The sequence below is a fragment of the Gordionus sp. m RMFG-2023 genome, chromosome 2 (assembly GCF_954871325.1).
Source record: "Gordionus sp. m RMFG-2023 chromosome 2, tfGorSpeb1-WG-v2, whole genome shotgun sequence".
NCBI lineage: Eukaryota > Metazoa > Nematomorpha > Gordioida > Chordodea > Parachordodidae > Gordionus > Gordionus sp. m RMFG-2023.
Window position 1 is genome coordinate 52,710,448 of NC_088776.1, and position 25,369 is coordinate 52,735,816.

Genomic DNA, 25,369 nt, shown 5'->3' on the forward strand with positions numbered 1-25,369 from the left:
AAAAGAATTTTTTTTTAAATATGTTATCTGAATTATGGAAATATTTTACAAAGGACAAAGATAATTTTGCAAAATGCGTTATCTGCGGAATTTTAATATCACGGAGAGGGATAATGAAAAATTCATTTAATAATACCAATACCAATATCCGTACACTTTTTAAAATTATTTTAGAAATAAAAATAAATTAATTGCATAAAAAATATTGGTTTCTTAATTATATTTGGTTCGAAGGGGGGGGGGGTGAAAAATCAATATAGATATCGGATCTGTATCCGTATCGGATCGGGTTTAAACCAATATCGGAAAATATCGGATCGGATCGGTGAAAAATATGTGGATCGGCAACGCCCTAAAAAATACTAAAATATAATTTTCTTTTATTTCACATAATTTCCTAATAATATTTTTAAAAAAATAAATAATAGTAACTTAAAATTAAATTTATTTTGTAAAAAAAATTTTTTAAAAAATAAGAAGTTGCTAAAAATGAAATATTATTTTATTTTCGTTTTTGCAAAAAGAAAAGAGGATTTAAAAGATTTAACTATTTATAATCAGCCATCCATCAACATTGTCCATCTCCATACTTTATATGAGACGATTAACTTTTTGGGGATTTAAAAACCAATTAAATTAAACTTAATCATTCGTGGTAATGCACCAAATATCCCTCCTTGGCCATAAGAAACGGAAAATTTTTAAAAATGTTTTTTTTTCTTGTTTTGTCGATTGTTTAACAGATAGCTTTTTTTGTAGCATAGGAAATATTGAATTTATTGTAATATCGATTTGAAGAAGGATGGTATATAAAAATTAATATAGACATCGGATCGGGTTATATATGAATATCAAGTCGGATAGGAGATAAATTTGGGAATGGGGACAGCCCTAATTTTACACCAAATTTTTCCTTGGGCAAAATAAATCGTGATTGTTTTGCTTTGCCACTAGCTATCCTTTACACAATTTTATTTTTTTTTTACTTTTGCGAATACAATCGCGAATTGCTTGCGTAGAAGCTTAAACAAAGGGCATGAAAATCGCGTGAGCAGTGGCGGCAAAAAAAGCGAAATTAAATAATTCAAAATTATAATTCTGTGTTTAACAATTCGACTAATTTAATATCCGTGTTCAAACAAATAATATAATTTTCTATTATTATTTGATTTGTAAAATTACGGATAATGAATTATTCGATTCATTTAAAATAATGCTGTAAAGTAAGGTCGATTAAAGTAACGACATTACTAACGGCGAACGGCATTCGTTACTTGCCTCAAAAAATAACGAGTAACGCGTTTTTTTTTGAGCAAAGGTAATGCAAAACATAACTCGTTACTTTTTCTTGAAAAATATTTTTTATATACTCTATATTTTTAAATTTTATAAATAATTTAAGCCAAGTTTTTAATTCAGATCAACCACCAAAGTTCTTCATTTCTATTTTGTTTATTACATTTAGAGCCAAGGTTGTTAATTAAATTAATATTGGATCTATCAAGGTATATAAAGGATGTTCAATCAGGGGGTTTCGGTCATTGAAAGTATAAAGCTGAGATGATTGCACTTTATTAGGTTTAGAGCCAACTTCTGACGTAGGTATTATCTCTCGTAGGGATCCTCGGTTCTAGCAGAAATCCGATGCCCTAGCTTTTTAACAAAGGCCAGGGCTTGAGAGTCGAACGATGTTAAAGTCGTGGCGATTAATGATGGAAATGCATATTTGGCAAGTAGCGATGACGAATATTTAGCGAATTTATTCGCCTCGGCGTCCAGTAGAGCATCTCTATTTATATTGGAAGGGGCAAGAGGATCAATGCATGAGAAATCCCAGGTTAGGAATTTCCCCCTAAGGGATCATGGTAGATCCATCAGGCCGTTTACCATCGAAATTGTAAAGGCCAGTGGGCTCGAGGGTTGAAGAGATGCCAGCAAATTTCAAGGCCCTTGCCACACACTCACAAAAACATCCTGACTTGTTGCTTGCCAACTCGAGGACCATTCTCTACTCTTCTGCTTCTCCATTTCCGCAGACAGTGAGTAAAAATTTCTCGAGGTTTTCCCATCACGAAATCTTGACCAGCTCCTAAGCAATGATGAGCTACGTCACGCCATCGGTCTTAGATTTAATTGTGATATGGTAATACCCTATCAATGTATCCTTTGTCAAACGTCGGTCAAATACAAATGCCGACACTCTTTGCACTGCAGACGCTGTAGAGGCAGATTCATTAGACATTCAAAATGCAATGATACTATTGCCAGGGCCCTAAAATCTGCCGGTATCCCATCAACCCTCGAACCTACTGGACTCTACAATTCTGATGGTAAGCGTCCCGATGGCTCTACCATGATCCCTTGGAAGAGGGGGGAATTCCTAACCTGGGATTTCTCATGCATCGATCCCCTTGCCCCTTCCAATATAAATAGAGATGCTCTAGTAGACGCCGAGACGAATAAACTCGCTAAGTATTCGCCATCACTTCCGGCCAATTACACATTCCTACCACTAATCGCCACGACTCTAACGTCGTTCGGCTCTCATGCCCTGGCCTTCTTTAAAGAGCTGGGGAAATGGATCTCTAGGACCGAAGATCCCAACGAGGGTTACTACCTACGCCAAAGATTAGACCTCAATATAATAAAATCCAATTACCTCAGCTTCATATTCTCAATGACTGATAACCCCTAATCACAGAATCGGCGATGAGAAGAGCAATTAAGAACAAGAGAGGGATATTCAGATGGAAGTCAACAAAAGAACCAAACCCTAATCACAGAATCGGCGATGAGAAAAGCAATTAGGAACAAGAGAGGAATATTCAGATGGAAGAAGAAAAACTGAAGGGCAAACTATGAAAACTCATAATTCTTTTAAATCATATGCTCAATTTATTATATTAATTTACTATATATTTATTTATATTATTTAAATATATTATTATTTATCCTTAAAAGATATACTAACAAATGTGATTATTTTTTAAATTGACATATTAATGAAATATATTTATTAATTATTATTATATTGTGCACTTATAATTTATTGTTAAATATGGATTTATATTTATAATTATTTTATTTATACTAGGTGTTGTTTAGCATATATTGCAATTGATTTCATTCATTCGTTGTATTTTATTATAACGTTGACGCTAAAAGGGAACTTGGATCTCAATCAATAAAATATAGCAAAAATTAATGACTTTATATAATTGTGATTTATTTCAAGTTTTATAATTTTAACAGTGGTTCTTATTAATTGGCATTTATATATTTTATATGCTAACTTTTATATTTACGATTTTTATGTTCATTTTAAGAAATTATCTATAATTCTTATAAAAACAAATAGTTTTATACACCAAAAAAAAAATAATATAATACTACAATTGACAAAATGATATTATAATATCTTTATTTTGTATTTAAATATCTTTTAATAATTCAAAATCAAGGTATATTAACTTATAATTTAATATTATAATTTAATTAATTCTTCGGATAAAGATAATTTAACTCTACCCTGGGTACACCAATAAGGAAAATTAAGGGTTTAAGTCTCATTTTATAGGTGTAGATTGTGCACCTAATTCAAATATTTCAACTATATTTTTAAAAAACATATGAACGTAAAAATAATTTATATATAATATTTAGTTGTTTTTTTAAATAGCGAGTAACGCGCTACTTGTTTCACAGGGTAACGAGTAATGGTAACGCGTTCCTTTATACAAACGTAACGAGTAGTGCGTTTTAAAGTAATGTTTACAGCATTCGTTTAAGAATCAAATCTATTATATTGTTTAATAAATTCAAATTATCCATTGTAACGTTTTAGTTAGATGAAAATTATGGTTATTTTATCGTATTATTTTTGGCATCCTAATAACATCATATAGGTTCATTTATAGTTAAAAAAGATTATGTTTTCCACAGTTATGTATTTTTTTTTAATGAAATAGTTATTTATTATAAAAAGGCTCGTTATAACCCAGCTTAGATATTTGTTTTGACAGTTCCTTTTACTTAATGTATCGTTTTAGTTGGTTGAAAATTAGTTATTCCAACGTATTATTTTTGGCATCCTAATAAAATCATATGGGTTCATTTATAATTGGCAGTATATTCTCCAAAACAGTTATGTATTTTTTTTGAATGAAATAGTTATTTAATTTAAAGAGATTATTAAATGTAAAGAAATTAAATTTATTTTATTAGCTTATAATCATAAAAATCATTTTAAACCAGCTAAGATATTTATTTCTGCAGTTCCTTTTACTTAATGTATCATTTTAGTTGATGGAAAATTATGGTTATATATCGTAATATTTTTGGCATCCTAATAACATCATATCGTTTCATTTATACTTAGCAAATTATGTTTTTTAATTAAATTGTTATTTAATTTAAAAAGGCCCATTATTAAATGTAAAGAAATTAAATTTATTATCTCATAATAAACATTTTATAAAAACCAGCTTAGATATATGTTTCAACAGTTACTTTTACTTAAGGTTTATCAAAATAAGTTGATTAAAATCATAAAATTAATGTTTTATAAAATTTATATATATTTTTAGTATTATTATTAAAAAATAGTAATTTTATATTATTTACGATATATAAATGTAATATGTATCAGAGAAAAATTATTTTAGCACTTTCTTCTTGGCTCCGACAACGGTAGGATGTGTAGAGGTAGCATAAGCTGCAGAGCGCGTTTGAAATTTCTCTCGCCCGCGAATGGGAGCCAAGGTCATTTCACTATCGATTGCGGCGACTGCGGTGGTAATGGAAATAGTTGGGCAACTTGGATCATTTAATGTGGCTTTCGAAGCTGCCATATTGATTGGAGCTTTAATAGCATTATCAATTTGGGTAGCTTGGTTAGTGTAATTATAATTGTAGTTGTAAGAAGGGGGAGCTATAAGCCAATAAAAGTTCCGACGTATTCTAAAAAAAAAGAAAAAGGTTTTCGTTTTTCAAATATAGTATTTAAAGTCAAATTTTTATTCTTGTTCGTGGCTTTTTTATAGTTAATTATTGTCGTTTTTTTAGTATAGAAAAAGGGAAGTTAGTGGTCATGTCTCACCAGTCCTATATCGGGAAAGGTGTTCTTTATGGAACACAGTTTTCGGTTTTCTGAGTTTCACTAATTAATTTTAATAATGTTACTATAATATGTAGCTAACCATTGTAAATGTAATTGATAAAAAAAACCTATCATTCCATTCCTCCCATTGATCGTAGCTACTCCTCATAATATGGTCACTTGTCCCGTTGCCCACTGCTTCTAAATACTTGCCTCCTTTGCCAGCAGGCAAAGACGTGGAGGGCGAGATGTAAGCGCCTAACCTACTCCAGAAGCCCTTTTTTTCCTGCTTTTTACTACTGTTTTGAGATGACGCCACGGATTTATCCCTGGGATGGTTGATAGAGGAGGCAGAGGAAGGAGTGGCGGAAATGAGAGAGGCTACAGAGGCTGTTTTGCGCACGCAGGAGAGTTCCCGCTCGACCTCTTCGAAGTGTTGCCCATCTATCACGTATATTTCCTCCACATCGTCATTGAGGAGTTGGCAGGAGTAACCTATGTTTATGGCCGTTTCTATAGGTTGTATTTTAAAAAATATATATAAAGGAATAAGTTACTTCCTTCTTATTTTCTCTTTTATCACGAAAATAACAATCCCCCGGGAGAAAAAAAATGAAGAAAAATTGGGAAACCTTGTTTATCTCCCGTCAAAACCCATATCCTAATACCAGCCCTGAGCAAGTTAGCTATGGTTTCCGGAACCCCGTCTTGCAATTTATCTTCTACCGCGGTCGCTCCTATGAGATGCAAATCTTTTTCCATTTCTTCGTAAAGCAGGTCGAGTCTTGCCTCGCGATCTGTTAGGCAGGCGCTATAAAACATTTACAAATTTCATATAATATCCCTTCTCATTTTTTTTAAATGAACCCTAGAGATTTTTGAAAACATTATTTCGTTCAGCATTTCAAGATCTATCGTGCTAGGTATAGTTAAGTAATGGCTCTATTTTTTAGCCGGTTTACTCTAATTTCCGGTCTAAAAAAAATATCACGGTTTTTTTTCTTTGAAAATATAGCTCAATTTCAAAAAAATGGGATAAATCATCTAATCACGCATCAATGCTCAGCGGATTTCATTCTGCGTGTGCCTGTAAATCAGGGTTGTGTATTTGACCTCAAATACGATTCGGTCAATTGAACGATATTTGAATGGTCAAATATTGTCAAATTCAAACAAATGTTTTTTTTAAGACAATATTAACTTTACTTTGTATATGAATTTGTAATATTAATTTGATAATAAAAATTCATTGTCATTCTCTAAATAATATTTCGTTCCCCATGACAGAGTCTTGTTCTAATTCATATTTTCAGTATTATCATTTTCTTTAATATTTTTAATCAATTTTCCTGTTTTCGAGGTCTTCACGATTTCTGTTCTTCGTATAAATATTCCCAAGTCGATCAATTTTTTTCTGAAGAAGTCCAACAAGGAATTGTAAGTAAAATGAGACTTCTCTTAATGGGGAATGTGGGCAACGCTTATTTCACAAACCTGAGGCCGAAAAATAATTGTTTCTAATGGAAGTTATTGCTTTCCACATATGCAATAAAATATGCTGCTTTTACTTCTGAAATTTATGATATCACTTAATATTTTGATCATCATAACCTTGTAAAATACTTAATTCTTGTATAATTATATTAAATGATTCATTTAACTCATTCTTAGTAAGTTGCCCCTCCTGATATTGGTAATTCACTTAATAAGCAGCATTTTACGTATTTATATCGTTTTTACTTTTTAACACATATTTTTAATTGTTTTTTTTCAGATTATTTGGAGCATTTGACTATACTCCTTCGGTCAATTGACCAATCTGACTGAATTTGACCTGCCAATTGACCGACTTGTCAGCCCTGCTAAGATTGAGCTGTGTAGTTTCCGAAATCTATACTAAAAAATGTCAATTTAAAAAATATGAATAATTACTTAGTTTTTTCATATTTCTTCTCCCATGTCCTATATATGGAAGGATTAATGTCTTTATATGCGAGGCACAGCGTTCTCAGACCTTCAACCGCGAATTTCTGTTAATTTATCATTTATATTACATTAATCATAATTGCCATTAAAGTGTTTGATTCGATCCGTGTTTTTTTAAAAAATATATAGATAAATCCAGATTTTTAACCCAATTAGACCTTATATTTATTTAGACTAATAAATAATAATCACTTCAGACGACGTTACTAAATAAACTATAAATAAAATGGAGTAAAATAAATGGGAAAGAAAAAAAAATTTACAGTTAAATGATCCAAGGTTGTGGAAATAATAGATTGAACATCGCTAGGGTCTAAACGTTCAATTATAACCGAATCCGCTCCCTTGCAATACAAAGTTATTTTCCCCTCCTTTTTGACTATCACCTACATAAAAAAAAATTTTTTTAAATAAAATAAAATAATCTTCGTTAAAACTATTTTAGACTTTACAAGAAATCGAAAACCAAAAAAAAATTATTAAAAAAAGAATAAAAATTTTAGATAATTTTAGGAACATGTAAAGGGTCTTTTTTTAAAATTCTGGATCATTCCAAGAAATTTTTTTTTTAATTCAATCCCCTAAGATTCTGACCGGGAAATTTGATCGGGTTTTCTTTTTAGAAAATATAATTTTGCGATTTATTTTCGCCAAACAAGAGTTTTAAAAAAAAATTTTCTAGAAAAAAAAATAACTAAAATAAACTTAATACTTCGTATATTATACAATATTCTTAAATTTTTTAAAACATTAAAACTTTTGAAAGACTTAGTGTTACCAAAAGGTAGTAGTCAGAATTGTATCCTGAAAAAAAAATCCGTTTCAATCTTTTTGTCGAACGGGTCAATTTGAACCGTTCAAAACGTTAACTCAATATATTAGCCGGAAAAAATATTATCCAAGGCTCGAAATTTCGCTAATAGATACATAAACCTCTGTGCCATATATGAGTAAAATTTTCAGGCTTGAAGTAATATTTTTCTGGATAAAATATTGAGTTAGCCGTATTTTTTAAAATCGACTCAAATCGAGCTATTCAACAACACTAATTTAAAAATTAAGGACTAAATTTAAATATTAAGTCTTTTTTTTAGGTTGGCTTGATTACATGCCTTATTGAAGTTGGCCAAAGTTAGGTGATTTATTCACACTAGAAGGTCCTATTTTTTAATATATAAAATTTATAATCATATTAAAAGTATAAAGGGGGGGGGGGGGGGGTTGAGTTGAGAATAATAAATCTTACAGACATGCGTTTGCGAACGTTGTTGAAATCGAATATGGCTAAAAGCTGGTAAATAATTTCCTTTCCATTTCTTTCTATAGTTATGGTTTTAGGAGTTCTAGACTTGAATAACGGCCCGTCGTAAAAAATTTTTAAAAAAATATATAGTTCGTTGCTACCTTTTAAAGATATTGGAAAATGGGATATATTTATCGTAAAAATTCGAACAATTTAACGAAATCAATGATCGTATTATGCTTCGGACAAATAAATAGCCGGTAAAATAGCGTGGCATTGTCGCGCTGCCTAACCCTGCATTCACAGTTAGCGCGAATTAGCGGCGAAGCATACAAAATATGCTGTAATTCTCTTTACCGCAAATTTTGTATACTACGCCAAAGGTATTTAAAGAAGTGTATAAAGTTCGTATTCCAAGAATTTTAAATATATAATGGGAGATACCTTAAAAACGATGCCAAAATTTCTAGCGGCTGAAACTAAGGCGCCTTCATCTGGTGACTGTGCTAGATACTCCAATTGACCTTATTTCATATATTTTTTTTCAACAATAATTAAATTACTATATGATTTAATCATTTACTATAAACTATGGAAAATATAGATTTTTAAAAAAATATAGTAAATAAATCAAATAATTATTTGGGTAATCAAGGTTTCAAGGTAAGAACAAATTTTAGATTAAACAAATATGAATAAAATCTACCTAACGCCAGAAATTATATTGTCTTTAACTTTAATCTAAATGACAACTATAATTAGTTCCACCAGAGGATCCATTATCTGATAAAACTACTGGCTTAGTGTCTATTAATTCTTCCCTTTCGTTCATTTACTTCCTTCCTGGCGATATATCCCATTTATACATTTAATCAGCAATATAGTACCATTCTTTTCGCCTGGCATTACGGTATGACATAAGGCTAGCAGCGTGAAAAGCCGAATCGCGTGAGGGTCCCCGTTCGCGATGTGATCGACTAATCTTTGGTCGTAAAATTTGAATTTGGGTTCGTAGTAAGGATTTTGACTGAAGTCCACGCTCTTATCTTTCTGTCATCATTTGATACAAGATATAGTAAGAAAACTTGTATATTGTAATAAATTATTTCAAAGATCTGCGCACTTTCTGAGCCCGGATTTTTTAAATTCAAATAATTATTTAAGGCCTGGACAGATAAATAAGGAGCCTGTGAGTCTTTAAAAAGTTGGGAAAAAAGATTTTAATTTAATATAAATGTGAGATTAGTAAATGCTATAGCTAGGATTGGAATCATGGTGGATGAGATGATACAATTTAACAGTTGCTCGAATTTCAGAATCTTTTAATGAGATCAATTTAATATTAATTCTTAAATCATACATGACTAGAATTAAAGGTTACATTTCAGTAAAATATTTTTTTTATTAAATATAACCCGATTTTAAATTGTGCTGTATCACTTCCACTATTATTCCAGCTTAATTTTGACGTGGGAGCACATAACTAATAATTTTATATAATAATCATATTTTATTAAATAAAGGCAAATTTCGGATTTTTTTTTAACCGAATTTGAATTTTAAAAAAATAATGTTTTGTTACATCCGCCCTCCCCTCCCAATGTTTACTTCGCTAGGAGAGAGGATATTTCCTTTGTCGTCTTGAACGTATCCATAGAGTTGTCCAAGAACGGAACATTTTTTGAAACACATTATATTCTATATAAGGTGTTTGTAAAAAAATAAATCAAGAATGAGTAATGAATCAAGATTTTATAGGTAAGAGAATTCTGACCGAAATACTATCCCTAAAAAAAATAAATGAAAATTGAACTGGAAACACCTTAAATACATTACTTTACTTCCTATTCGATTTATTATAATATTATAAGATCTTGAGGTCGATTTATTTATATTTTATTATTCATTTTCTTTAGAATTAAGGTGATCCTATATCTGTCGATATTGGCCAAACCCGATCCGAAATTAATATAATGTGCACCCTAATCTTTTTTTATAACTTGAGTAAGTGTTCCCGTTTTGTCAGAAAATATATATTGAATCTGTCCCAATTCTTCGTTGAGGGTTGTGGTTCTAGCTTTCGCAGCAGTTCCACTCTTGGTGTCGTACATCTTGACGTCCCAGTTTATCCAAAAACTATGAGCTATACGTATCATCTCTACGCTGTTTGATTTTTTATAATATTATAATAGATTTAAAAATAGAGTTTAGAATCTGGAATTAAAAAGGAGTTTTGATAATCTTAGCATTTATCTGTCTCTAGGCTTTGTTAGAATCGATGATCTGTCGTTCCAATTCCTAAAAATTTTGTGAGAGGGGAATCGGGATCCGGTTATAAGATTTGATCAGGTTCCAGAGGGTTGTGCATAATATAATATAATTTCCTGCTCCTATAAAAAAAATAAAATAAATTAACCTAACGTAAAGCGATATAGGCACCAAGGTATTTAGCAATATCAGGTAGGACAGGAAAGTGAGAGACGATATGGCTATGATGCCCACCTCCACGTATTGAGGGGAAATAAAGCTTGCCCAGGGTAGGACGACCCTGAAGTATATTCCAACTTGGCTTTGCCAAATTCCGTGAGCTATGGCAGTAAATAAACATATGCTCACCAAGAATATGAATATCTTTTTTTTAAAAAAAAAGAAGCATATTAATAATTATGTAACGGTTATCCCTGCCATTAGCCATTTTAGATTTGATGCCTAGAGAAGCATTATAAGTAAAGCTAATCGATTGATTCCCTTATTCGTACTAATAATAAAGCCATTGTTGGATTCGAAAATAAAAATTTTTTAAATAATTTGAAAAGTAAACAACAACAAAAATTTTTTAAATTTATTAAATAGGTGAGGAAATTGTTTTTCTTTTTTAAAAATATATAAATATTTGCGAATAATTTCAAATATTTTTTGAACTAAAATTTCAATCGAAATAAATCTTATTTTCCTTTGTATTCGTAAAAGAATCGAAGTTTTATTATTCGTATTTGTAAAGAAAATGAATGTCGGATAATTCGTTTTCGGTATGATTAGGAGTAATGAAGAATCGAGCCTGGCATGCTGTCCTATTTTACAGAGTACAGAACCCTGATCGGAACTACTCTCCCTCTCCCCCATTTTAAAATGATTTATATTCAAATTAATTTTTGTTTTTTTTGAAAACCCCGATTATGAGAACATTAACGAGACGATCGATAGATGTGCGTTTAAAAGTGTCCTTTCCGCTATTTTGCATCAGTTTCGTGTCCTTACCGGCGAACAGAACGGTTCCGTAGCACCATTTGGTATTCCTTTTTAAAATATGAATTTTATTTTTTGGTTTGTAATTACTTTTGGAGTTGGGTTGGGTAGGCTTCCATAAAAAAAGAGAGAAAAAAATTGTTTTAATTAGAGCGTTCAAAAAAGAGTTGTGATCAAATTTAACAAGTAGCTGAAGAAAATAAAGAAAAAACAGGAAAAACAAAAGTATCACGATCCTTTTATTTCTGTATTCTTTTAAAATATTCTTCCAATCTTTTTTATACGATGCTATATCACGCTCCAAATATTAAATAGCTAACTTTTTACAAATAAATTTGATTATTCAAAAGAGAAAACGATCGAATATCCGAATTCGAATCTTTTGTACATTTGATTAATGTGTTCCTGACTTGAAGTTTATTTCAAAATTGAACCCGGAGATAATTACTCCTAACAGTTGTAATCAAGCAGATGTCGTTGTTGGAATTTCTCTCTTTCCCCAAAGATCGATAGTAAAGGTTTATGGTCGGTTGTGAGAGTGAAACGTCTTCCCAACCGGGAAGATTATGGCTAAGGCTTCTTTTTCTACGGTGGAATAATTTAATTATGCTTTGGATAATGTACGGGATGCATAGGCGATTGGTCTTTCTGTTTTATCCTCCCAGGTGTGTGATAGGAAGGTTTCTATTCCAAATGAATACCAGTGTTCTTCGTGCGTTTCTCCAGACACTAAAATATCATGCAAATAAATTACGATTTTTTAGGCCTACGGTCACTATGTCCATAGTATGTCGAAAAATCATGGGGGCAAAATTCCAAATAGAAGATAATTGAAATTGAATGGAACTAAGTGGGTGTTAATTGTTAACAATTCACTTGAAAGTTTACGTCGAAAAATTGAGGACCGTTGCTAAAAAGGGAAAAAACATATATTAGGTATATCACGACCCTTGCTATCCATTTTTGGGGAGAAGGCAGAAATTCCAACAATTATATCGGCTCGATTAGAACGATGGTGAATAATTCTCCGAGTTTAATTTTAAAATAAACTTCAAGTCAGGAACATCTGTCGTGGCTTCCCCAGACTACGAATAGTAAATATACAATTCGTTTAAAAGAATCGAATATGAATAATTGATTATTCGATTCATATTTATTTTTGAATGGACCTATATTTTTATCGTGAAAGGTCAAGTGATCGTAAGTATTAATTAAATATATGTAAATACGTTTAGATACAATTTAAATGAAAGTCATAAAAAAGGAAATTAAATTATATGATAAGTAAAATATTAGATGGGTTTAACTCCACTCTTGAATAAAATAGAGCTAGGATAGAAGATAGAAACAATTTTCCTTTGGGAGGAAGGGGCCCTCAGCAGGTGTTGCAAAATTAACTGCTAACTCGAGATTAAGCCAAAAAAAATTGGCCCTGAACCTTGATACTAAGCCGAAAGAGATCGAAAACAACCTCGATAAATACTGCAGACATAAATTGTGAATTCCCTGTTTCCCATCCTCAGCCTTTAATTATTTTCATTTAATGTATATTAACAAATGCATCATGAGACTCTAAAAATAATATATATTATAATTTAGTACACAAAAAAGGAACCATGGTTAAATTAAATCCAGATCGGGATTCTTGCATCCTGCTTCAGATATAGGATCATGTGTCAGGCCCTTTATTTTTCATTGGAGATTATTGTTTAGGCGCTGATCAGTTTTATCTTTAGAACATATGTCTAATAACTTTACCAGCAAGGCGTGCGAAATAATGGTGATGACTAGCGCAGCAAAAAATTGCGTGAGGCATACAAATAACTAAGACTACCTATGCATATCAACAAATAAAAATGAACAGGAGACCCTGGGGAATAGGTTGCTCTCTGCCAAATATCTAAAGATTTTCTAAAGTCAGAGTCCCGAGAAACCATTTCAGCTTCCTCTATCTACGTATACACCCCTCTCTCTGCCTTTACTCCAAGAATCATAAAGGTAATTTAAATTAAAAGACAAAAAAGCGTCTGACAATATAGTTCAGAAAAACTAAAGGTGGTCTGAGTGACTGAACTTTCTATTCTTCAATAAGGCTTGAAGCCCATGTAAAAATCCCATGTAATAAAACTAACTCAATACTATTTACCCTATAAAACCCAAAGTTCTTTTAATGACTATAGATATCTACCTTACATTCGTTACTTCAAAAATCTCCTCAACTCTAATTAAAAGTAGAATATTACAGGGTTTCCCATTCAAAAAAGGAAAAGTTAAACGATTAATTTAATTTAGCAATTTTAATTAAATAATTTCATATGTAAAAAATTCTAATATAAAAAAATGGTCCGCTTAAATTTTAGTGAAAATCAAATATAATTCCTAAAAATAGGGTTCAAAAATATAAACTCCCAGTGCTAATTTTTATAGTTAGGCGTTTTTAAAGATCGGTTCAAATCAAGCCGTTTATCAACTAGGGATGTAATACAAGAAAAATTTCCAGAGATGTAACACGTGGATAATTTCCAGAAATTTACCAGTTTCCCCAATTTTTATAATGTGATTTTTACTTAAATAATCACAATTTCTTTCATATTATACTAAAATATTTTCTCTTTGTGATTTATAAATCAAAATTAGGTTTTGTTTTTGTATGTATATTTCTAAGCATTCTCGATAATAAATAGCTCAATTCAGGTAATAGCCATCTGAAGGAAATATTTTCGTTTCGCAGAAATTTTCCCTATTTTCCCCTAATTAATAGTTTCCCGGAAAATTTAGATCCCTATTATCAAGAACTACACATACCCTTGTTATTAATAATGTTTTTTTCAAACCTGAGAACGCATCCCCGCAATAGAACTTGATCGTTGTCCAAGGGAAGCGTTTTTCCTTTTAGCGTAATTGTTCCTTCGAATTTATTGAGCCTATTGTTAGGAGGTTCGCATAATATTTCGGCTTAAAATCACGCGTTTTTTTTTAAAAAAAAACAATTATAAAAATTTAGGACCTGGTCCAATCCCAAAATACATATAGTTAAATAATGTAGATGACTAATCATATAACGTAAGGTTAGTGACATTTTTATTAATTTTTTATTTAAGTATAAAATGTTAAATTTAAGCGAATAAGATAATGCGATCTTCTTCCGTTTTATAACCCCGTTTTCGAGTTAAAAAGGTCAAACTAGTATGTGATCATTAATGATAACTAAATGTAAATCATTTAAACAACAATGGAGGTCATTACATCAACCTCGATTTTCCTTCTTTTTTAAAAAAAATTAAGGCAAACCAAGGAAACATATTATTGGATGAGAGATATCTGAAAATCTAAAATTTTAACTATTTGTAAACAAAATATAAACTAGTTGATATTTAGATAAATTAGATGATTGTAACGGTTTTTTTCCTTTCTAGCCTCAAAATATAGATTTGTTTTAAAGGGACCTCAACATCAACATATAGATTCTTTTGAAAAATGAGAACGGCACCCCCCCCCATCCCTAATTAAAGATTGAGTTGTAATAAAAAGGAATGAGATAGGGTTGAGATAGATATTACCTAAACTTATGGAGAAATAGGAAATAGTAAATAAAACGCATTTAACACCATATTGATTTTTTTTAATGTTTGTCGAAAAGTCTATTTACCTTTGAGATTCTCCATTTCGTTGAGATTATCTTCCAATACCGCGGTATCGGGTAGAGCTTGGCGACATTTTAAATTCGTTTCTCTTTAACAAAAGAAATTTTGATTAATTAAATGAAACAAATATCGATCATTAATATAAAAAAATAAATTTTCTAAATGAATTTACCCGTCCAATTCAGCGGTTTCTATATAACACAAGCCGTTCGGTTCGCTAGAACTTATCAATAACATGTCAGCCTTGATTTAAAAATATGTATTTTTTAAAAAAATAAAATTGATTATCGTTTATTTTGCGGAGTGCAAAATGATAAATAAATATTATTTTTTTCTGAATATCAAACTTGATTAAAAATGAAGGGTGATTGTCAATTACTGTCACATGCAAAAGAAAAATTATCATTTCAGGAATAAATAAGGAATAAATAAAAAAAAATCAAAAACCGCCACGAATTGGTCGTTGGTAAGCTTAAGAATGTCGCCAACTTCGACCTTCCGCCATCTTTCTTCGATAATTTGCCCGTTTCGCAAAACGAATGATTCCCTATTATTCACTAACTTATCATTGTGGTGTCGTCTCTGAATATTAATCAAGCCATGGGTAATAAAAAAAAAAAATTTGTAATTAAGGCTGTGTCCTAAATATCAAAAATATAATTCGTAAACTTTCAAAACGTTAAACTAAGAAAAAGAAATAAGCCATTTTTTATATAAAAATAAAAACGTGTCCTGAAAACATATCTAGAAAATTTTAAAAATTTCAAAATATTGATTTGATTAAAATTTAAAAACAAACTTATTAAAATCAAATATTTCTTTCTTTCCTATCTCCAAATCAAATTCCATTTTTTTAATTGTTCGGTTTTTATTTGTTTAAAAAAAATTAAATCATCTTTCAAAACATTAATGAAAATGAATAAATAAGCTATTTTAAATATAAAAATAAAAACATGCCCAAAACATAATTCTAGGGAAATTATATCAATTTCAAAAATTTAACCTACGATTTCATAAAAATTTGTAAAAGTTTTTAAGCTTAAAAAAAATTTTATGAATTTTTTCAAAAATAAATGTTTGGTCCTGAACCCTAAATAAACTTGTAACATTAATTCGCCTTTATCGCTTAGATGTTAGAAATAAAAATCTACAAAGTTTTTCTCTGTGTTTTTAACGTTATAACTGGTCCCCTCGAGAAAGGCTATTAAATGGTTTACTTTATTTTATCAATTATGATGAAGAATATTTAAATAATAATTAGTAATATCGTACTCGTTCTGTTTTATGACAAGTTGCCAGTCAAATAAGATTTTCTGAAGATGAAATAATATAACTAATAAGCTATAAAGAGATAAATACCGCGGGAAAAAGAAAACAGGAGATTTATAAATAAAATAACTTAACCACATTTTAATAATTAAATTACCAATAAAAAAGAATTCTTCATGGAAAAACAAAAATAGGGAATTCATTCCTCAAATCGTTTCAAATAGAAACAGTTATTGTTACCATATGTCGATATAGTAAATAACCTGGTTGTTTTTCTCGAAGAAACCAAAGAATTTTACAGCCAACGATTTTATATTTTCTAAAAAATAAAATTTGATATTTATACTAAATCATCGATCCCGTCTTTAAGAGCCGTGAGTGATAGCACACAAACTAATGGGATAACCGTTGTTATGGGAGTCAATGAAGATATCTGAGGAATCAACTAGAAAATGCGTTTTAATTTTTTTTTTATTTAAACATCCTATAAATTCGAATATATTTAATTATACAATCATTATCAATCTTTGGCTCATTTCTGATTCAACTAACTTTTTCATCCATTGGTGTATTGGTAATGAGCTAATTTCATTCTTAAAGCTGCATTTGGAGAGCTAAATTATATGGCTGTGCCGATTCAAAATTTTTAATCAATCCGATATTTTCGGTATTCAAACAAAACCGATCCGGTAAACAACACCGATTTTTTGATTATTTTTATTTAGCATCTATCATTTAACTAATGTCATAAAAAAAAGGAATATCTATGCAAAAAAAGATAACTATGAACATTTCGCTTAACCAAAGCGATATTTGGTTATTCCCCTAAATTTAATCATCTCATTTAAAATAAGGCCAATGTTTATTACAGTTAATGTGATTCCCTAAACATTTCTAAATTCTTTTTTTAGTAGCAAATATTTATAATAAAAAAAAATTTATTTATATATATATAAACTCATTTTTGTAAATAATTTTAATCATAAAATATTTTATTAAAATAGTAATTATTACACAGTAGCTAATTTTATTTTTTCTTTGTGATCATTTTCTTATTCTAATTGAATTTTTTTTAATGCTTTAAATTTATTCTTTTGTTAATTCTAAATAAATTGTTATATAATATATTCCCAGGTCTACCCAAAATTTTTCTAGGAGAAGGGGGCACTACTAAGTGTGAGTGGGTATTTTCCTTATAAATTTTATTGGAGATTTTTAAGTTCAAGGTTCATACATCCATAAATGTTTTTTTTTTAAATTTTAAATTAATATTTTAAGATATATTTACAATTCAATTATTTCTTTTAACATTAAAACTAGCCTAGACTAAGGTTATTTATCATAACGGCGCGCGTACATTGATTGAAGTCAGCTGTAGTAGACACCCCCCCCCCTTTTAAAAGGCATTTTATGGCGGACTTCAATATATCATATGGCACTTCTTAATTCATTTTAATGAAATCACCTGTTTAGTATTGATGCATTGACACAATCATAAAATACTAAAAGCAATGAGAATGTCAGATCGGTTTTGAAAATATCGGCCGGATCCGTTTTTTTAAAATGGCAAATATTGGCCCTGACCCAATATTTAATATCGGCAAAGCCATCGATTACCAAAGTTTGAAAAAAAATTTCAGGCATAGGATAAAATAATTTACATTTTAAACAAATTCAGTGCTTTTTAGCACACCTTAAAACGATGACAGCTTGGTGGTGATGGAGGGGGAAGGGGTCGCGTCGGACCTTGGAAATTTTATTAAATATATCTAAATTTATCAAATTTATATTAAATTTTTTAAGTAAAATAAAAATTTTTGATTTAATTTATTGAAACTAAACGCTATATAACATATGTCTTTTATTTTAAGTAATTATAAAAATCAGAGTTGTTAAAGGATCTAGATACTTGTATCTAGATCCTGTATCTAGATATAAAAATGTGGTATCTGTATCTAGATAGATTTTTGATTAAAATATCGGTATCTAGATATTATTTTAGACGATGTATCTGTATCTAGATCCATTTAAAAAGTATCTTTTAACAACTCTGATAAAAATTAATTTCTATATTTAAATAAATTCGGGCCTGGCCGGGCCGGTAAATTTTTTTAAAATAAATTTCGGGTTCGGGCCGGGCCGGGCTTGAAATATTAGGCCCGATGCAGATCACTAATGCCGATATCATATAATTTTCCGAACCATATTTAATAAATATTCTTTTAAAATTGGAATAGCCCCTAAGAACTTTAATTAAGGGGGATCGGGGAGGGAGTAAATTGTAGAGGTAGATAGAGGGTAAAGTTTTTGAAGGCGTAATATCATTGGCTTAAGAGAATGTGAAGTCCCTGAATAATTCAAATTGACCTGATAGAAGCTGTATCGGTACAATCTAAAATTGACAGCATTATTATTATATTTAAAACTTGTAAAATTAAGAGTCCCAAAAAGTAGGCGTTGGCGATACGTTGAAATTGCTCGATTAAATTTTTGGGCAGGAAAGTGAAGATGGAATATTTGCTCGTGATAATAATGTTATCCTATTTAAAACATCATATCATTTATAATGAAAAATATTAATTATTTTATTTCTAATAACATATAGCCATCCTCCTACCAAAATCAAATCTATTGTCCATTCCAAAATTCTATAACTCCATATAGCCCAGAGCGAGCGTCTCTAAAACATTCGCCCACTTAATTCAGGGAACCGAGTCCTCTCAATATGACTCGCTTGTAGATGTCATTCTTAATCAAAAATTTCCAGCCCCGAGTTAATTAGATGATTGACATCTTTAATAGGTGATTTTTATTTAAGAGATGATAGACATTAATGTGTGGGAAAAAAATTAAAGCCGCCTAATTAGATTTTGAGATGGATAGAAAGGCAACTTTCCGATAGAAATTCAGACTTAATTCTTTAGGTCGATGATAAAGAATTAAGGTAGTAAAGTTTGGAAGGATAGCTGAGTAGTCATGTGAGGTTAGACATTAGTTTTAATTAGTTTTTCTTTATTCTTTTCTCTTTTTATAAGGTCTTTTTTTTAATTTCTTCAGTGTATTTAATTTTTATTATAATTTTTTTTTTAATTATTTGAATCTTCGATTATTTATCAAAAAACAACTTAAAAACTATTTATTTTATGACATTTAATTGTATTTTCAATGTCATTTTATTTATTTTTTTTTAAAATGTGGCCTATAATTTAAACAAGAATAGTAGAACTGTTTTAAAAAACAATTTATATTAATTTAAATTTAATTCTTTTTAATTTGAATAAATTAGCATTGTTTTTGGCATTTATTGTAAAAAAATTTTTATTTGTAATTATTTATTTTTAAATATTATTTTACGTATTTTACATTATTTTTTTCTCGCTCGCAAGCCAGGGGCTTGTAATACATCATCTAATAATTATATGTCCATCGATTATTACATATATTTTCAAAAAGCCAATTTAGTTTGTTGTTAAACGCCTCGATTCGAGCCGATTTTTAAAAACGGCTAACTCAATATTTTAGCCAGAAAAAAATATTGTCTGAGCCTATAAATTTCGCTAATAGATGCCAAAACCTTTGTGCTTTCTATGAAGTCTTCGAGCTGCGTAATATTTTTCTATTGAGTTCACCGTTTTTAAAAAATGGGTTCAAATCGAGCTGTTTAACAACACTATTAAGCTTCCCTTATAATAGTGGTCACAAATTGAGCGTTTATGCTTTGCCAAGTACCTTTTTAATAAAAAAAAGTAACGCGCCGACCGTCTATAGTTCCATCGGCGAACAGGTTTACATATAATTAAACAACTAGGAAAGAATTTTTAGTACCCCCCCCCCTTATTATTGCTGGATAACAAGGTTTCGTCGGCTTTATTGCGAAAAAAAAAAAGTTCTTAAAGAACTGGTCGTAACGAACGTGCAAAATGAATGATCAAAAACGTATTGAGAAAATCAAACCAGTTTGCGTTTTTTTAAAATGGTTTCTAATGCCAAGCGGTAATATAGTCAGTTTCTAATGCCAAGGGGTAATATAGCCAATTGGTACTATACAATTTGAAATGCATTATTTGCGCTTACAACTTTGAAACACTCAATTTGTGCGAGATATAAAACACACCTCAGTAATAATTTTAAAAAACAGTTTTAAAAAAAAACACAAATTCAGCTTCCCTTAAAACTTGTCATATAATTTTAAATACATCTAAGATTGCGAAATGAGAAATAAAAATGCGAAAAATTAAGTGTTCGTTATTTCTAATGATTACTTTATTTTGGCAAATTTGTATATTTAATTAATATTTACGAAATTTTTTTTAAAATAAAATTTCGATTCTGCCATTCTCTCCCTTTATCTCCTAGCATCTTTTCCTTTTAAAAGTTAAAAAATCCTCGCCTCGGAATAGGCCAACAAGAATGACATGATTTTAAATATGCGCGCTATGCGCGATTGCGTAGATAAATAAGTAAATTCATATTTAAAGCAGAAACAAGCATTGAGAAATAATATTATAATAATAGTATGCATGTATCATATCGGAATCCATGGGGATTCGGAGATCTTTCAATTTAAAATATTTAATGAAGGATACTTTAAAACTGGAAATGCATATTCTAGCATGTGTAGAGTATACCCATATTGCTAATATTCACATAATTTTGCCATGAACTTTAGAACAAATAAAGAAGAAAAATTATAAATTATAAAATACAAAATACAAAAAAAAAGATATGTGGATGGAAATTGCCTGAAATTTTAAAGGGGTTGGTGCTCTTACATGTGACGGTATGCATTTCCGGTTATATTGGATTTCAAAAATGGCGCTTGGTAAATGATTTAAAATTGAGAGATTCCAAATCTTATGGAATCCATATCCCAGTACCACATTCGAATAATGAGTGCATGTTATTTTTACTGCGTAATTGAACGATCTGTTGTAAGACGAGTCGCCAATCCTAATAATTCTTTCTTTCTCTTAAATAAAAATGTGTAAATAATGATTATTTATAGAATCAAATTAAGAATGAAACGGTTAATTTAAAAAAAAAAAAATAATTATCATTATAATCTTCGATTTTAGAAATTAGATGGCGCTAAATAGATCATTTAAATTGTCTGTTTTAAAGGTATGTTCAATACTCATAAAAGGCGTAAGAAACATATTGTTCTATCTATTCTACCCTTTATTTAAAAATTTTTTCAAAATTAAAATATGCTCTCAAATTCAATTTTTTTTTCTGGCCGAACAAGGCCCTGCTAGAAATTTTAATTTAAAAATTATATTAAAAGAACCCTTATGAAGATAGATGAAATATTTTAAAAAAACAGGTCGCTATGTGCGGGAGACTAAAAGAGTGCACGCCGACATTCCATATCGAACATATCTAATATATTATTTCCTAATTGGACAAATTAAGAGACTCAAGTAAACGCCCTTCACTAATAGGAGCAAATTTAAGAAAATTCGTATTTATTTATTATATTTGTTCTCGTTTTGAGCCGATTTTTAAAAACGGTCAACTCAATATTAGCCAGAAAAATATCCCCTAGGCCTCGAAGTTTTGCTAACGTATGTCTAGACTTTTGTGTGCCTTCCATGAACAAAATCTTTAGGCACGCGTAATGTTTTCTGGATAAAATATTGAGTTAGCCATTTTTTTTAAAATGGACTCAAAAAAAGAGCCGTTCAACACACATTTGTATACATTGCGAGTTATAATCGTAAAATATCTGGCTCAAAAATATATAAAAAACTTTAAATTCAAAAGGATTCTTTTTAAAACAAAAATAAAAAGAATGGGACAAACCTATGTAGGTAGAATCTTTTCGCTTGAACCATTTTAAAGGTTTCATATCTCGGTGTCTCTCAGCAGTTATGACCTATGTCTTTCCTCGGTTTTTCCTTCTTAAGTTTCCTTCGTAAAAAATAGAAGGTCCTCTATAAGTTTCGAGTTATTTGTGAGTTGTGTAAAACAAAGTTAGTTCTTTTCAGTCTCGAATGTGCAAGGATACCTTCGAATTTTCTTTATATTATGATAGGAGTTTTTTTCCCAATCATTCCGTTTTGACTTTGAGGTTTTTATTCGAAATTTGAGGGGGAAATCTTTCCGGATTTTAATGAATCTAATCCCATAAAAGATTTTACCATAATTTTAAACTCGTTTTTTTCTTCATTTTGATTTCGCGAATCGCGTCGTTTTTAATATCAAGAGTATATTTTCCAGCCAAATTCGGGAGTTGGCTCCTCAAATTACAAGGGTGAATGAGTTAGATCTCCAAAAATCTGTAGAGAAAAAAAAAGAGAAATAAATTATGGGGAAAAAAATGAAATATAATTACTAAAATATTTTGAGATAAATAGATGGTAAGAGAGGGGAAAAAAAATTATTATCCCTCGAATTAAGATTAATTAAGAGATATTTTTGTTGTTGTTGTAATGTAATCGATAGAATGATACTAATAAATGAATGAAGAAGAGTAGGTAGGAAAGGGAGGGGAGTTCATTTTATATATATCTATTTTTTAGAAAAATTATCTTCTTTTTTCGAGCTAGCTTTGTTTTTTTTTCATCCTGCTATAAATTATGAACTTTTATTTTAAGGATGTTAATTAACATTTTAGCGCTTATTCCCTCCTCCCCCCCCCTCATTATCTATCCTAATTTGATGAAAACGAAAAATTAGCTAAAAAATATGAAGAACCATAGTAAAAACTATACTTATCGGTCTTTCTTATCTACATAAACTTATATTTATGGTATACTAATCTTTTAAACAAAACAAAAAAAACATATAAATGACAAAATTTTACGAAAATTTATATTATATTACTACTTTTTTTTTGTTTTTTATGAATAATTAATGAGAAGGAAGAAGCAACCAAAAAAAAGATATCAAAATGTAATCATGGATGAAATTTTAAGTTTTTTTTTTAAAAAAAAAAAGAGGGTATTTTGGTAATTATAAAAATTTTATGGATTTTATTGGTGGAGTAATATTAATATTGTAATGTTTTTCTTAAAAAAAATTGGCCCAGGCCTGACAGCACAAATTTTTCCTTTTTCAAAGGGAGCGCACAAAATTTGGTAAGGGTTCTAAAGAAGAAAAGGTCGGAATGTGATTCGTTAGAAATTCAACCATCGCGTTTATCTTTATAAAGTTTTCGCATCGGAATAGCAAAAACAATATTTGAATAGAGATCATAATTAAAAATATTTCTTTTCCTACATTAATAAAAACTGAAAAGAACCCTGTTGTAAAAAAAATCAAATCCGTTATTTTATATAATGCATAGAAAAATAAAAAAAATATTATTATGTGCTGAGAAAGTATTATTAAACAACTTCGCGTACAAATCATAGCAAGCGGGTTTTTTTTTCAATAAAACATCATTCTAGATTGCAGTAAGGATTAAGGTTTTGTTCTCAAATTAATAATATTGATTTTTGAGATAAATCGAGAAGAAAAAAAACTTATCAATGTTTTTTCTTTGGAGAATGATTGCCAAGATAACTTTTATTGGTTGGACATTTGACATTTTTATACCTACCTCCCTTACCCTGCGTTCGTAGTTAGCGCGAAATCGCTGCGAATTCGTGCTAGCCGTGAATGCAGGTTTACCTATACATCGTCTTGGCTAGGCTAAATTATGAAAGTTAGTCAACGAATTCGTCAATTTGTCAAATGTTATATGTCCATTGTCCAAGATACCTTATTTAAATTGGCAACCATTTTGGTAATCTAGGCTATAACGAAGTATCAACAACAATTTTACGATTAATTATCTTTTATAATTCTTTGGCTATTAATACAATATTATATTTAATAACATTAATAATGATACATTTTTAATAGTATTTTAATTCAGCATAAAAAAAATTTTAAATACAATATATATTATTTTCTTTCGAATAGTATCAATATCAATAGATTATCATATCATATTTAATTGGCAAATAGTGTTTTTTTAAATGTAAAAATTTATCTAAAATATAATGGAAATTCATTATTAATAACATAACAAAGGAATTTAAGTATGATCATAATAATATCGGATGTATGAAGGAGTTATAAAAGTTCCTCTAGAAACATATGACATTTATTAATCATGTCCTTACGATTACGGTTCCTTTCCTACTTTTCGTAATTTTAAAGACTATAATTTGAATTGAAATTTCAAAAAAAACACATATTTTGTTAATCTTAGCGATATAATGATTTTGATCAAAATGGAGTATGCGCGAAAATAAAATCACAAATTAAATTACATTTTTTATCAGAGAGAAGACAGATAGCAGTGCGTGCCTTTTGTGCCTGATTTTTTTATATATTACTATTTGATTTAAGGAAATATTATGGTGACTTAAATTTCTAAGGGTAGCTTCTTATCAATAGGAATGAAATTATAAGTAGTTGTGAGAGGTGTATTCATATTCAATCAGTTTATTTTTTTAAACCAACAAACTTTAATTGCAGGCCTTTGTATTTATGGACTACACATGCGTCTCTTCACTCCCCTGATCAATTAATATAAAATCTTAACAACTTCCTTTAGCGACTTCCACAAATTGTCATTTTTCGTCATTAACAGTTTTTGAAAATTCTTGGCACCAAAATTCGGCATCAGGGATCCAAACCTAACCTAAACCGCTAAAAACCGGTATTTTTTATTAAACCTGAACCGAACCTAAACCGCTAAAAAAAATTCCAGCCGAACCTGAACCGAACCGCTAAAATGCCTCTGAACCGGTTCGAGTCTCATGATTTTATTATAAAATAATATGTAAGTTATTATTAGATTTCAATTATATTCGAATTATTTTAAAGATTATCATCAATCACATTTGATTGATAAGTGTCGGTCATAATTTTTATAAACTTTAGTATAAT

General features: G+C 29.7%; 1 protein-coding gene across 1 annotated transcript in view; it reads right to left on the reverse strand.

The window, feature by feature from the left end:
• LOC135924082 (phospholipid-transporting ATPase ID-like) overlaps positions 1–25,369 on the reverse strand; it is a 48,660-nt gene that overhangs the window by 11,777 nt on the left and 11,514 nt on the right. The window contains exons 2-21 of the mRNA XM_065459130.1: positions 22,289–22,764; positions 21,397–21,455; positions 18,913–19,026; positions 16,833–16,931; positions 15,665–15,799; positions 15,390–15,460; positions 15,223–15,305; positions 14,408–14,528; positions 11,497–11,623; positions 10,744–10,958; positions 10,328–10,490; positions 9,936–10,025; positions 9,215–9,377; positions 8,772–8,851; positions 8,331–8,432; positions 7,348–7,470; positions 7,031–7,128; positions 5,731–5,909; positions 5,227–5,611; positions 4,668–4,959 (exon numbers count right to left, since the gene is read on the reverse strand). Of these exons, the coding sequence (XP_065315202.1) occupies positions 4,668–4,959; positions 5,227–5,611; positions 5,731–5,909; positions 7,031–7,128; positions 7,348–7,470; positions 8,331–8,432; positions 8,772–8,851; positions 9,215–9,377; positions 9,936–10,025; positions 10,328–10,490; positions 10,744–10,958; positions 11,497–11,623; positions 14,408–14,528; positions 15,223–15,305; positions 15,390–15,460; positions 15,665–15,799; positions 16,833–16,931; positions 18,913–19,026; positions 21,397–21,455; positions 22,289–22,334 (2,745 nt within the window). The 5' untranslated portion in view covers positions 22,335–22,764. The remainder of the gene's footprint in view (positions 1–4,667; positions 4,960–5,226; positions 5,612–5,730; positions 5,910–7,030; positions 7,129–7,347; positions 7,471–8,330; positions 8,433–8,771; positions 8,852–9,214; positions 9,378–9,935; positions 10,026–10,327; positions 10,491–10,743; positions 10,959–11,496; positions 11,624–14,407; positions 14,529–15,222; positions 15,306–15,389; positions 15,461–15,664; positions 15,800–16,832; positions 16,932–18,912; positions 19,027–21,396; positions 21,456–22,288; positions 22,765–25,369) is intronic.